Raw genomic sequence first — 15,139 nt, 5'->3', positions numbered from 1 at the left:
TCTGTTGGAAAGTCTCTGTCAAAAGGCAATAGAGTTGGCGCCAACTGGCAATTGAGAGATTTTTTTAAAAATTCTCGAAAAATGTAAGAAATCCTAGATGTGTGTAAGAGGTTTATGCTACAAACGTTAGTTTGGAATGGGCTGGTGGAAAGAGGATTTGAATGACTGGCGCGTTTAAGGCAACATAAATGAGTCTGGAGTGGGTTCTCCTTTGCCAACTTGCCTTTCTAGAGATGCAGTGTCTCTAGTTCTGTTCACCATTGTAAGGAAAATGGTAGCTTGGATGGTGTTTAGAGCTGATGGTTTATTTTTATCCACGTTCTGTGTATTCTTTTGTAATAAGGTGGTGTTCCAAGATGAAAGATCTACCAGAAGCAAAGCATTCCTAACCCTTCAATTCCGTCTCGGATATTCCTGGTGTATGAAACTTTACAGTGGATGTTGCTGTGTCATCAAGTGTATGGGAGTATCGCTGGTGGCGTACTTGTGAAGCAAGTTACTTTTCTCTATAATGGCTTTTCCAGAGCCAAAACCAAAGAAACCTGAGCTGCCTAAGAAACTGCTGGACACGTTGCAGTGTAAACAGGGAGCTGTCAGGGCTGTAAGGTTCAATGGTGAGTGCATCCTTGATCCTGCACAGTGGATAATTATGAGGGTTGAAGAAGCTAGGAAAGAAAAACATTGCTTCATGGTTTACAAGGAAACAGATCTGTTCTGTGACCCTAGTTTTGTAGTGATTCATTAGATCAAGAAAGCTATTGCAATGGCTGTGAGGAAGTGCTTAGGAAAAGTTTTTGACTGCATGGGAGTGGTGCAATCAGTGTAACTCAAATGGATAATATCATTGGCTAGAACATGACTGGGTAATTGTGGTGTTGTCCTGACCTGGTTGGCTCAGGCTAATCTGATCTCATCAGATCTCAGAAGCTAAGGAGGGTTACCGTGGTTAGCAATTGTATGGGAGACCACCAAGGAATTCCAGGGTCGCTATGCAGAGGAAGGCAAAGGCAAACCACCTCTGTAAACCTCTTGCCTTGAAAATCCTACAGGATCGCCATAAGTCAGCTGCAACTTGTCAGCACTCTACACACTTACACAGTAGTGGCTATAAATAGCAGCACTGGAAGCGCTGCTTGTCGGGAGATGTAGTCTTATGGGACAGAAATCAGGGAGGAGAGTTGGCCTGGACCTAGTTTATTTTACTAAATGATGCAGCAGTTGTCTTGTTTTGCTTGTTTAACTTATACAAGAAAGCTGGTTTTGAACTTAAACTGTACTCAGTTCCTCAATACGACAGTAGTATAATGATTCTTCTCTTCTTCTCTCTTTCCCCAAGTGGATGGGAATTACTGTCTCACTTGTGGTAGTGACAAGTCACTCAAGCTCTGGAACCCCCACAAAGGGACTCTTCTGAAGACATACAGTGGTCATGGTTATGAGGTGCTGGATGCAGCAGGGTAAGAGCTGGGGGAGAGGGATCAACTTCCCTTAGAAAAGGAAAGGACATTTGCTGTGGAACACCCTTCCAAAAATTTGAGATGATAAACGATTCCCTTGTCTAGGTTAAGTCATAACTTTTGTACTTTGAGAGGACAGGGCTGTGTATAAAAGTTGCACTATCACAAAGCTGAATTCTCTGGCCTGTATGTATTGTGCAAATTAAGCAGATGTATGTTCATAGGCTTGGGTACTGCTTAGAAATTCCATGGATGCACACAGACTTTCACCAGGCCTCCCTCCCCTGCCCACATGATTCTGATTCTCCTGTCTCCCTGGAGCAGCATTTTTAGGGTTGTTTGGTTCTGCTGCAGGAGGAAGGAATTGGCAAAAAAAAAAAAATCCTCTCCCCCCTCCTTTGTAACTGCAGAAATTATAGGCAGGATCCAAGCTTTATTCTTATTTTGAAAATCATGTACTGTTCCTGCTGTTTACTAAGTGGGACAGATAGCTATGAAAGTGGGTGGGGGCGTTGTCGGGCAGAGGGGCTTCTTAGTGTCTGTCCTCGTTCATATAAGAGAGTTTTCCACTGGGGGATCAGGAGGATTGGTAAGCTCCTGAGCTTTTATTAGTCATTGTGTAGATGTATGTTGCATGCTAGTGCATCTGACCCTGCCCTCCCAATTCTTCCTGGGGAAGAGAGAGGGCTGAGGGAGGGCTCTGTCTCCTGCAGAAGCCATTGGGGTCTCGCTCCCCTTCCTGTGGCAGCCATTTTGGGGTGGCACTCACCACCCCTTCTCAAAATTCCAAACATGCCTGCTGGGTCGAAAAGGTTTGGGACCCCTGCCCTAATGCTACCCACTGATCACACCCCCCCCAAACCCAAAAGAACAGTCCTGTGTTGCTGAAACTAACATATTGTAAGATAAGCTTTTGTTGGCTTGAGTCTGCATCATCAGGTGCAGTGAACAGAACATTCACTATGCAAGATTCCTTATACCTCAAGAGAGGAAAGTAAATAAATGTGAACAGTGGGTTAAAAGGCCTGGTTTGTGATATAACCCTTCTCTTCCTTCTGTGGGCCCCTCCATATACACATTCAGATCTATTTTTCCTACTTCCATGACTTTTTTTAAAAAATGGCTTCTGAGAGCCTCTGTCAGAATTCTGTGGCTGCTACTGAATTCTGTGCTCTCACCTTTCAACTAAGAGCGCCCTGGGACTGTTGTTCTTTGAATTAGAGTAGGAGATGTAGAAGCCAAGAAATTCCATTTCTGTTGCTGTCCTCATCCCTCCTCTGTTTCTCTTCTCCCATAGGTCATTTGATAACAGCCAGCTTTGCTCATGCGGATCAGACAAGACTGTTGTGCTGTGGGATGTGGCGACGGGGCAGGTGGTTCGTAAGTTCCGTGGCCATGCAGGGGTAAGATGTGTTCTGTCCTTTTTGGGTTTCAGGTATATGTCTCCATTCTTGTGCTTAAAGAAGTGAATTCCTCTGGACTTGCCATGAGAGAGCTCTGTACGCAGTCTTGCTAAATTGGGCTGAGTTAGTAGCTTTGTCTCTTTGAAAGTCATAGCCTCAGGAAGCGTATGGCATTGCTGACCCATTGTCCATTACAGTGGGAGAGGTGTGTATGGCGGAGAGAGTTTTAAGGGCAACTTAAACCTTTGGGAGATTTGCCAGGATACTTAAACACACTGGGAGACTTGGATAGTGAGATGGAGCTCATAGGTGTAGAGAACAGGGGCTATCTGTGGGGGGAAAAACACCCCAAAATACCAGTTGCTTTGCTAGTTGAGGGTGAAATTAAAGTGACATTGTGTTGCCTATAAGAGTACTTTGCATGTTAGTATTGTGGAATTGCATGTTAGTAGCTAGAGCTCTGTGGGAATTACACAAGGATGAAGGGTTGAAGTGATCAGTGAGAAGGAGAAAAGGAGTTTTACAGAATGTCCTGTTCAGATGTCTACTAGAATCTGACCCCAAGGATAAGGATGTTTATATGTAGCCTTTGGGAAAGCAGTTGTCCCTAATCTCTTCCTGTCTGTTATTGCGCAGAAGGTAAACTGTGTCCAGTTCAATGAAGAGGCTACCGTGATCTTGTCAGGTAAGAAATGCTTCTTGCCAGTTGTTCCCAGAGACCTGGTTTTCTTGTTTTACCTAGTTGGGGTTTGTTTTGTTTGCTGCCTTGCAGGATCTATTGACTCCAGTGTCCGCTGCTGGGACTGTCGCTCGCGCAGGCCTGATTCCATCCAGATACTGGATGAGGCCAAAGATGGCATCTCCAGTCTGAAAGTGTCAGATCATGAAATCCTTACAGGGTAAGGAGGAATAAGAAGGTTTACAAATACCTGTTGTTTTTCTCCAAACACACTAGATCCACATGTAGTCTTTTTGCAAAATGTGCAATTTATATGGACTTGAATGGAGGATGCACACAGTAAATGCATCCATCTCTTTTCCCATCTGAATGTTTAGGGTTTGTAATTTTAGAATTAGAGGGCTTACAGTACAGAATTTACTATCCTGATTGATTAGCAGTCCTCTGCAGATTTAAAAACACACACTTATATTACTTTGTTACTATGTTTTATAGCTCAAAATTTTAATCTGTTATCAAGTTCGGTGAGGTTTTACCTACTAAAAGATAACAGTACAGTTTTTAAACAATTGCAAAGAGATTATCAGAACAAGATTCAAGTCCAGTAACACCGTAAAGAACAACAGAATATCCCAGGCTTTTAAGAATCAAAGCTCACTTCATCAGATAAAGAGATTATTGATGTTTGGTCAGAACATCAAGTTGATGGGAAAGGAGCAGAAATTGACTTTCAAACTGTGGTTGATTAGCAGTGCCTCTCCCCTTTTGCAGATCGGTAGATGGACGTGTCCGACGTTATGACTTACGCTCTGGGGAGCTCTACTCAGACTATATTGGAAGTGAGTGTGCCAAATGCAAATCTGGTGCCTCTTATTATGGATCTCTGACTTTCCCTGACGTAGAAGTGACCCTGACCATTTCTGTTCAGTAGACTCAGTGCAGATTAAGCCTGAAGGGTTGTTGCAAAGCCGCATCTTGCATCTTCAGTCATCTTTCATTTACTTTAGACCGGGGGTGTCAAACATACGGCCCGTGGGCTGGATCCTGCCCCTTGAGAGCTCTTATCTGGCCCACGAGCCAGCTAATGCAGCCACCACCACCCCAGTCCCGATCTGGGCTGGTGAGACATGGCCTGGCCTGACCAAGCGACATTTATGTCATATCCGGCCCTTGTAACAAATGAGTTTGACACCCCTGGTCTAAACAGTGGCAGGGCAGAATGCAGCTGACTTGATCCATGCATGTTGCTGTCCCTTTGGAATCGTTAGCATTGGCCAAAATGCCATTCAGAGTTCTCGGAGCGCACTAAGAAGACTTTGCTCAGCCTCTTGCTCCTTTCTACACACACACACACACACACACACACGCTTGAAACGAGAGAACCCAGAAGTGCTGTCTTTTTATTATAGGTCCCATCACCTGTGTGTGTTTCAGCAAAGATGGACAATGTACGCTGGCTGCTAGCTTGGACTCCACACTCCGCTTGCTGGACAAGGACACAGGCGAGCTGCTGGGAGAGTGAGTAATAAGTGCAGCGGCTCCACTGATGTCGGGGGCGGGGTACAGGGGTCGCATCAACCCAGTGCTGAAAGATCAGCGCTGCTTTCTTGTAAGCCATCTTGGGCAGGTTCCTAAAGAGGTGGCACAAAAACTTTCTAAGTAAATAAATAACGAACATTGTGACTCCGGCCTTATGTAACTCCCCATGTACCTCTTGTCTCAAGAGAACCACAGCTGTGCTAGATGGGCTGCTGGGGAGAACCTGGTTGTTCTGTCTGGGAGAAACGTTCTTCTTTCTCTCTCGCTTGTCTGATTCTTCCCCATCCCCGATATCTTTAGATACACAGGCCACAAGAATGTAGCTTACAAGATGGACTGCTGCCTGAGTGAGAGAGATACACACGTTGGGAGCTGCTCTGAGGATGGCAAAGTGTATTTCTGGGACCTGGTTGAGGTGAGCAGAATGGCCCGGGGACATTGTGGGCATTGTTCATCGGCAGCTCTGTGACTTCTCTTTGCCTCATGGATATTGTGGTGTGCTATGGGATCTGTAGAGAATGAATTCCCCTCAGGTGGACAAGGTAATATTTAACACTGGACAGAGAAACTGACCTTCCCTCCCCCACCCACCACCTATTAGTTGTGGTCAGTGGGAAATGTTGAACTTCTACTCCTTAGCCTGGTTGGAGGAAGAAATAGTAGGTGGTTTGTCTCAGCTTAGCTGTTTTGGGAGGGCTGCTAACAACATAAGCAGGTTGGCAGCAGAGTTAGGGCAGGGCATTTTTGAGCCTAGGAGTTGCCTGGCAACTGAACAAATGTGGTACGCCTGTTGGGTTACAGAGCACTTTATTGTAGGTTCGTGAGTAAAGCCTTGCCAAGTGCGGAATTCTGATCCATGCAGGGCAAATAACATCTCTGTAGCCGGTGAGGTTCATTCACAAGTGGGCATCATTTCTGCTGCCTGGCATTTCTTGCCTTGTCATTGGATGTGTTAAACTTGAATGCACCTTCCTAATATTGCTTGTTCAGCAGTAACAGTATCTCTGCTTGGCTGTCTTTGTCTGGTAGAATCATAGGGGGAAGAGAGAGGTGGTAGCATTGTCTGTCCTAGCCTCACTTTGGCCACGTTGAGGTGGCGGCTTTCAAGACACCGAAGACTTGAGTTGGCCTCTGCACAAAATTCCTCAAATTTCAATAACTCCCTACAAATAATTCCTTTGTCAGAAGGATTCAGGCATGTGGCCCTCTCAGGATGGGTTCCACTTTGTTTGAGCCTCTTACAGAGTCAGCAGATGAACTCCCTGCCCCAGGATGTGGTGGTGATGGCCGCCAATTTGGAAGGCTTTAAGAGGGGAGTGGACATGTTCATGGAGGAGGGGCTACTCATGGCTAGGAGTCAAAATGGATACTAGTCATGATGCATGCCTATTCTCTCCAGGATCAGAGGAGCATGCCTATTATATTAGGTGGTGGGGAAGATAATGCTGCTTCAGTTTTCTTGTTTGTGGGCTTCCTAGAGGCACCTGGTTGCCCACTGTGTGAACAAACTGCTGGACTTGATGGGCTGTGGTCTGATCCAGCATGGCTTTTCTTATGTTGATGTCCTCTCTAGTGGTGAAGCAATGGTGATTGCAGTGTAGATGGGACTCTGAACTTGAGTCTCTGTGAGAAAGGCAAATTATAAATGAGGTAAATAATCCAGGTCTGGTGGCTTGGATAGTGACTTGTAGCCTTCGGAGGCCTTACCTTCCTTATGTCTGCAACTGTTCTCTCTCCTCCTAGGGATCCCTCGCTATGAGCTTACCCGTGAGCAACAGCGCAGTCCAGTCTCTGTCCTTCCACCCAACCGAGGCTTGCTTGCTCACTGCAACAGAGGGCCTTGTCCAGCTTTGGAGGGAGGAGTCGTATGTGGCAGAGGAAGAGCCACCTGCTTGATCTTCATCCCTCTATTGCTTCAACAGAGAACTCCAGATGCAAGGATTCGGGATGGTCTAGTGTATCTCTCATGCAAAGCATCACATTGTGCTCACGGTCTCTGGGAAGTGGTGTGACATTGGACTAGGGCTGTTCACACACACACTGAACTTTGCATCTTCAAGAGGACTAGCCTTTTTATGCCTTTTGGTGGGTTAAGAAGAGAGGCCTCTTCCTCTGCTAAAGTTGAAATGTGTTCAACCACTTTGGGCTGTCATTTTGCAGTTCCTTATATTACAGCCACTAATTCAAGCATAACATTCTCTTTTGTAATTCCATGAGTGTAGCCATATTGGCCTTTTACAGGAAAATTAAGCAGGAGTCTAATAGTACCTTAAACACTAACAATATATATTACAGCATAAGCTTTTGTGTGTCATAACTCACTCCACCAGATGTGATGAAGTGAGCTCTGATTCAAGAAAGCTTATGCTGAAATATGTATTGTTAGTCTCCAAAGTGCCACTGGGTTACTCTCTAGTTCCTGTTTGTGATGTGTTTTATTCTTGGGTCATGCTGCAGCAAAGTAACTTGGTTAAAGTCAAAACACAGGAGCCCTATTAACTAGGTTAATGCAACTAACACAGTGCACATACATTCCTCTGTTATATGATTTATTGCTATTCATGAGTTTAATACGCTAGAGAATGCAATAATTGTGTTTCAGGTACAGCTCCTTAGAACAGTCCCTTTCATTAATGGGCTGCAGTATTAAAATGGTTGTAAGGAAACAACTGCTGCAGTCATCTTGCTTGTGGGCTTCCCAGAGGCACCTGGTTGACCACTGTGTGAACAGACTGCTGGTCTTAATGGGCTTTGGTCTGATCCAGCATGGCCTTTCTTACGTTCTTATAAATTGGAGAAGCCCAGCTTCTATGCTTTGGGTCCTTGGGAGTAGTTTTCTGCATGATCTTAATGTATTTTTCAGTGCTGCAGATGATTTCACTATGTTAATATCCTTTTTCACTTTTTTGTATTTGAACAATACTAATTTTAAAAATCAATCTGTTTATGAAGCAGAGAGAAGAATGTTTCTGTGGTGAGATCCAAATCCCTCCCATTTCCCAGATGAGGTGTTATGGAGATGGCAGGGGGTGACTTCCATTAATGTGTAGTTGTGTATTCCCCCTGCCTCGCAAAAAAAATCATGGGGATGTTCTTCCCTCATCCAGGCTTTCCCTTTGCCAAATGAGCTGAGGGTGATATGGCTGGAGCAGCCATGCTTCCTTCCCTGTGTGCATTTGCCTATCCAAAGGGTATGTATTTATAGGAAAGCATTCTTATCCCCAGGTGTGTGGGAGTCAGAGGAATCCTCCATAGGTTCCTTCCCATGTTTTATAGGTGATGGGGACATGAGAGGTAAGCCAGCTACCATGTGTTTTGTTTAATCAAAAACATTATCTCACCTGTCTTGACATAAATGGTTACTGAAGTTGGCTTACAAAGCTAGCAAAAATTTCACAAAGTTATAACATCATAAAAATCTCCACCACCACCTAATGCCCCTCAAAAACCTGCCTGAAAAGGGCAGCCTTACATTGCCTTTGGAGTAGGGTTCCAACGGTTTCAAAAAAGCAAAGCCCCTGCTGTAAAGGAACAAGCCAGGGTGGAAGCCAAATGAGTGACAAGAGAAGAGTTTCAATAGGAACGAACCCTGAGAGGATCTTAAGTTCATATCGAGAGAGGCCGTCCTTCAAGTAGGGGAGGTCCTAAGTCACATAGGGCTTTAAGGGTCAATATCAGCAACTTGAATTGGGAAGCAAAAGGGGTAATCTGTTAAGTTGTTCCAGAATGGGAGTAATATGCTCCCATTTCAGGGATTTCACCAATAGGCAGGCAGCCATATTCATACCAACCGAAGTCTCTGAATGGTTTTTAAGGGTGGTCTCATGTAGGGTGTGTTGCAGTAATTAACCCTTGAAGTTACAAAGTGTGGATCAACAGAATCTAAGACTGGAGTCCGTTTCTGCACCAAGTGCAAATGAAGAACACGCTCTTCACTGCTGTCGTTATTTGACCTGAGAAGAATGTAGGCTCCAATAAAACTCCAAGTTCTTTAACTTGCAGTCCGGCACCATTTAGTGTGGGCAAAACAATCTCCTCTGTGACCTCTACCTTATTGAACAGCATCACCTGCATCTTGTCTGGATTCAGGTATCGTTTGTTCTCACGCAGCCATTTGACCACAGCATCCAGGCACTGTCCCAGCATAGTGGCAGATGTTTCAAGAGGCGCATTCAATGAAATATAGAGGGAAATGTTGCCGGGCTGTTGATAATATTCAACCTCAAAGCTGTGGCCAGTCTCAAAAGTCTACCACGCAGGGTCAGGTCCAGCAGACTGCAGACACAAGGACTGTGAACGTACTGATGGAAGACAAATGAGGTGATTTTTCCCTCCACACTGCAAAATTCCTGATCAACAAAGCTATTACTCCAGGTGGGTCCCATGATCCCAGTAATCAATTTTCCCACAGTTGGAAGGGACTTCTGAAAGGAAACGAATGCAGGAAAAACCTTTTTTTTTTTTTAAAGGAATATTCAAGTGAAACAGTGGGAGTAGAGAAAGAACAAAGAAACATGTAACTGGCTGTGATCAATTAATTATAAATACTGCTGTCGGACCAGCTGAATGCAGGAAAGAACTGATGGATTGCCTGCATCCGATCTGTTGATGGCAACACGTGACAGGATCAAATTCTGTGGAACATCACAGGGTGGATTTCATTCCTTAGATTCCAGGCCATCCACTACAAATTTCTGGATACACCCAATTAAAAAAAAAGACTAAAACAATTTCACCTCAGTACCTTTTAAACAGTCTCCAGTTGCAAGGTGCCAAAATAATATAGAATGGTCTCCTGTGTAAAAAGCTCCCAAAATAATATATCTCCTGACCACAACTGAAACTCATGTAAGCCACAACTAGATAGAACTCTGAGAACATTCTTTGATTGTCATGAAGAATTAGTGGCATCCAAATGTGAAACAATTTTATTAGAACTTGGTTCTAAACACTGTCTGAGCAAGTAGGATTTTTCACTTTTCTGTAGAGTGCCCAGGAAGACCATAGCAGCCCAACTCTTTGGTGCTCCACGCAGAATGGGAATGGTGACACCTTAGGGTTGTCAACCTCCAGGTGGTGGCTGGAGATCTTCCACTCTTACAACTGATCTCCAGGTGATAGAGATAAGTTCACCTGGAAAAAAATGACCACTTTGGCAATTAGACTCTGGCATTGAAGTCCCCTCCCTCCTCAGGCTCCACCCCCAAAATCTCCAGGTATTTCCTAATCTGGAACTGGCAATCCTATGTTACCCCAAGCTCACTGGGCCCCTTTCCATCCTCTGTTTTGTATTTTTAGCCTGCCCTTCCTCCAAGGAGCTTGGAGCAACATATATTGTGGGGGGTCTCTTATTTTGCCTTGCGAAGTAGGTTTGGCTTAGAGAGAGTGACTGGCCCCAAAGTCACCCAGTGATCTTAATGGCATAGAAGGGATTCAAACCCAGCGCTCCAGCCACTGTGTCTCAGCAAATGCCCAACTTTGCAAACTGCTAGTACTGGCCACAACTTAGATACATAGTCATCAGAAATAGCAGACTGTAAAATGAATCAGATCAACAGCTCGTCATCTATAACACAGTCACTGACAGATATATACGGTAGATATTCCAGCAATGTTTCCAAATACATTGTTCCTAGTAGAAAACCTGTTTTGGGGCTGATATATGGAAGGTGAAAACAAGTTTGGAAGGGTTGCCAGAATTTAATGCAGGAAATACATTTTAGGGGACCTGAACTTTGATAAGTACAGGAAGACTTGGAAAAAAGGAAGGAATTGATTTCCATTTCGAAGGGGAATGTTCAAAGACAGCTGATGTTATAGAATCTGATTCCTATTGGTCATTTTCCTCTTCTTAACCTAGTTAGTTTATAGTTTTCTCTGATATACTATATTTTTATCGTTTTCTGGTTTAAGAGTGCTTCTGATTGTTTTTAAAGATTTTAGTAACCGGTTAGGTTATTGTATCTAGGTTCAGAGCAGCTCATGAAAGATTTTGTGGCGGAAGACAAATTTACACTTAGACTTCCTATACTTGGTGCACCCATATTTCAACACAAAATACGTGTGCTGTACATAAGTACAGGTGCATGTCTTTATTGATCTCAGGGTTCCACTGTAAAATACTTGCAGACAGGCCCAGTCTAAAGCCCTGCTCATGTGTACTTTAAAGACGAACAGACTGAATGGAGCAAAGACCCAAGAAATCAAGCAAGAATCAGCGCTTTTAAAGGGTGACTTTGCCAAAGATCAGCCAGCAAGCTTCATGGCTAAAAAGCAACTTGAACCCAAGTTGCACAATTCAGCTTCAGCACCATAGTCACTGCGCCACACCAGTTCTCATATATCCCAAAATATATATACTTGCACAACTCTGGGCTAGAAATTAATCACAGGTGGCACAACTGGACAGCTCAGTGGATTACAGTAAACCCTAGAAGGAGCCTTCTGGCATGTTTCACCACACTGTTTGAACCAGTTTTACAGGATTGTTAAAACAGTATTGCCTGTTCAATGCCTGTGTCTGTTCTCAACCGGAGATACTTTACTTTATTCCAGAAAGGTCTACATAGCACATTAGCTTTTCAACAAAAACAATGGTTAAAAGACAAAGGAACAGAATATGAATGCTGAATTTGAAAGGGGGAAAAATGGGACACATTTTAAAATAGCATAAATTAAAATACAAATGAAAAATCAATAGGCTTGCTTCTTGGTTATTCTAAATTTGAATTGATGGCAGGTGAAATTTTAAGAGCAGGTGAAATATATTTGGCAATGGCCACAGTGGAGTGACTTTCACTCCTAGACAGGAGATTATGCGAGAGCCATCTGAATGGTTGGGGAGTGCTACAGGAAAGGGGGTTATCAGGGGAGCTCTTAAACTACCCTCAAATTGGCATAATAGTGTGTTAAGATTTCAAATTGGTTGTGCATTAAAAGAAGAGTTGGGTTTTATATGCTGATCTTCACTACCTTTTTTTAAGGATAATCAAACAGGCTTACAATCTCCTTCCCTTCCTCTCCCCACAACAGAGACCTTGTGAGGTAGGTGAGGCTGAGAGAGCTCAGAGAGAACTATGACTGGCCCAAAGTCACACAGCTGGCTTCATTTGAAGGAGTGGGGAAACCATCCCGGTTCACCAGATTAGAGTCCACCACTCATGTGGAGGAGAGGGGAATCAAACCCGGTTCTCCAGATTAGTGTCCTCCGCTCCTAACCACCACACCACACTGGCTTTCCATAAAATGGGCCAAGGAGAAAAAGTGGAGGTAAGAAAGGGTAGATACTTATTTTGTGCAAAAGGTGTTGGAGGGCATAAAGCCTGAGAGCACATTTGTCTGTCATCTGTTTTGAAATATTCCCAATCAGTTAATTCAAGTTGGGGGGTTTTATTCGAAGTCCAAGCTTTACTAAGCCCTAACTCAGTCAGTACAAGGACCCAGCATGCCCTCCCAACCCCAGGGGAGGTGAGCCACAACCGGCCCGCTCTCCTAACCCGAGAGGAGAGGGGCCACAAATGCCTGGATCACCCCTCTGATCCCACAGGGGGTGAGCCCAGGACCCCGCCCTCTCCCCCTTGCGGAGGAGAGGGCCCTAGCCACCTCATCCCCCTCTAACTTGGAGGGGGCCAGAGGTTGCCCATGGCAGCGGACAAGCCCAGAGAGACCGGAGTGGGCTCTGGCCTGCTCCCCAACCCTACGGATAGGGTTGCCAGGTCCCTCTTTGCCACCGGCGGGAGATTTTTGGGGCAGAGCCTGAGAAGGGCGGGGTTTGGGGAGGGGAGGGACTTCAATGCCATAGAGTTCAATTGCCAAAGTGGCCATTTTTCTCCAGGTGATCTGATCTCTATCAACTGGAGATCAGTTGAATTAGCAGGAGATCTCCTGCTACTACCTGGCAGTGGGCAACCCTACCTACGGAGGAGCCAGCGACTTCATCGCGACCAACCAAGGAGGACCCCCTGCGCCCGGAGAAGACAACCACGACGTCCAGGACCCACGCCCCGAAGGCTGCGAGCAGTGAGGAAGACTGGCCAGGCCCCGCCGGCCACCACAGTGGGGGGGGACCAGGGCTCTGCCCTGCTCCCCCACCATGGACTATCTCCCTATGGACAATTTTCTGAGTTGCTGAACAGTCAGTGTATGCGGAAATATATTCTGTTGTATTTGTTTATTACTTTTGTATAAAATACATGCTCCTGCGTTTTCCGGGACTGGTTTGTATTGACTCAATTTTCTTTACCATTTGTAATGTTTGAAACATTCTCTAAATAAAAGTCAATCTGTTCTTATCAGTTTAATATCTGATACGTCCTCTATCTGAGGACTAAATGTTAAATGGATTTTTGGAACTGGGAGATGGAATAGGGGCTTGCTCAATCCACTCCACACATCGACCTGGTATTGCAGTACCTCCAGGAATGGTGCACCTCCCCTCCGGGAGAATATTGCTGGTTAAAAGACAGATTGAGATTTTTCCTATCCATTACTAAAAAGGTGGTCTTTCTTACTTTCTCTTCATGTTGTCATTCTTCTTTCTTCTCCTCTTGTAATATTACTCATAAGGGACAGTGTGGTGTAGCAGAGAGCAAAGTTTGAAATTCTTTCAGAACTCTCCACTTTCTACCACCACAATATTACCGTACAAGGAAGTGGGTTGCCCCCCTTCCCCCCAGTGGGGGAGGGGTGAGTCACTCAGTGCCCAGAAACACAGCGTGCCCATCTAAGCCACTGGAGGGGAGGCACAACTAGAGATGTGCACCTCAAAAATCTTGAAAGGGAGAATAGAAAGAGAGACTGCTGAATTACAACTAATAATGAAACTCAAGACAATGCATTCTGGATTGAACAGAGACCTGAGATTCCTGTTTCATTACCAATGCTGATTTCTCCACCCTACTACCCCTCTGCATATCACACCTAATCCAATCATGCTTGCTAATGTCATTTACCTGCTAGTGACATTTACATTCTATTGCCATTGGGTGTCTGTATTCACTCTTCTTTACTTTATGGCTGTTACCGCACTAGGTATTCCCAGCGATGTATCAAGAGTTTGGAAATGTTATAAAAAACATCGCTTTAAAAGGGTTTTTGGATGCCACGGTTAAAAAATGGCTGGAAAACGTCTTCACAGCTAAAGGGGCCAAACAAAGTGTGAACAGTATTTTTTATAACAGTTTCAAACTCTTAATACATCGGTGGGAATACATAGAAAGTGCGAACAGTATTTTTTATAACATTTCCAAACTCTTAATACATCGCTGGGAATACCTAGTGCGGTAACAGCCAAGGCTAGATGGACTCACATTCTAGATGTATCTGAAGAAGTGAGCTGTGATTCACAAAAGCTCGCACCCTGCCAGAATTTTTGTTAGTCTTTAAGGTGCTACGGGACTCTTGCTCTCTTCAAAATATATCGGTATTTTTCAGTAATAAAAAAATATTTTAACCTATTTTGCACCATTGGCCTTGGCCTTATTTTTATTTCCTGTTACTAGTGCGGCCCTTTTATTCCTTTTTACCTGCACAGAGGACCACTCGACGAACAACAGTTACAGGTAAGTGCAACACTGTTTTATTTCCTGGACAGGCACCAATTTTGGTGCCATTAGCTTAAAAAACATCCGCTCCAGCCCGCCCAGAAAGATTGGAATTCCCCTCCCCGCATAAAAAACTAGATCTGAATGCTAAACTGGTATTTGGAACCCAGATAACCAGGAATACTGATTTTTAATGGCTCCCTGATTTCCAGATCTGAAAAATGCCGATAAATTTTGAAAAGAGCAAGAGTCCTGTAGCACCTTAAAGACTAACAAAAGGCAATTGCCTGTAAATGTCAATAGCAGGTAAATTACATTAGCAGGCTTGATTGGCTTAGGTGTGATATGTAGAGGAGTAGGCATGGAGAAATCAGCATTGGTAATGAGACAGGACTGCCAGGTCTCTATTCAATCCAGGAGAATGCATTATTATTAGTAGTTGTAATTTAGCAGTCTCTATTCTCTCTTTCAATATTTTTTGAGGTGCGCATCCCCAGTTGTGCTCCCCTCCAGTGACTT

General features: G+C 44.4%; 1 protein-coding gene and 1 pseudogene across 1 annotated transcript; both read left to right on the top strand.

Moving 5' to 3' along the window:
- The first annotated feature begins 480 nt into the window (after positions 1 to 480).
- Positions 481 to 6,974, top strand: WDR83 (WD repeat domain 83). The gene is made up of 9 exons (XM_056862033.1): positions 481 to 614; positions 1,337 to 1,457; positions 2,755 to 2,860; positions 3,497 to 3,545; positions 3,633 to 3,759; positions 4,311 to 4,378; positions 4,949 to 5,057; positions 5,379 to 5,493; positions 6,822 to 6,974. Exons 1-9 carry the CDS (start codon positions 512 to 514, stop codon positions 6,972 to 6,974), a joined length of 951 nt encoding a protein of 316 aa, XP_056718011.1. The 5' UTR covers positions 481 to 511.
- Positions 6,975 to 13,335: 6,361 nt separating this feature from the next.
- On the top strand, positions 13,336 to 13,512 carry LOC130493618 (U2 spliceosomal RNA; annotated as a pseudogene).
- The last annotated feature ends 1,627 nt before the right edge of the window (positions 13,513 to 15,139 follow it).

The sequence above is a fragment of the Euleptes europaea genome, chromosome 1 (assembly GCF_029931775.1).
Source record: "Euleptes europaea isolate rEulEur1 chromosome 1, rEulEur1.hap1, whole genome shotgun sequence".
In the NCBI taxonomy this organism is placed as follows: Eukaryota; Metazoa; Chordata; class Lepidosauria; order Squamata; family Sphaerodactylidae; genus Euleptes; species Euleptes europaea.
The sequence above is the reverse complement of the archived record's forward strand: the minus strand, read 5'-3'. Positions and strand labels throughout refer to the sequence as shown.

Coding starts and splice junctions, on each gene's coding strand:
- WDR83 (XM_056862033.1), top strand. CDS start 512: ATGGCTTTTCCAGAGCCAAAACCAAAGAAACCTGAGCTGCCTAAGAAA. Junction 3,546..3,632: donor GGCTACCGTGATCTTGTCAG/GTAAGAAATGCT, acceptor GCTGCCTTGCAG/GATCTATTGACTCCAGTGTC. Junction 4,379..4,948: donor CTACTCAGACTATATTGGAA/GTGAGTGTGCCA, acceptor TTTTTATTATAG/GTCCCATCACCTGTGTGTGT.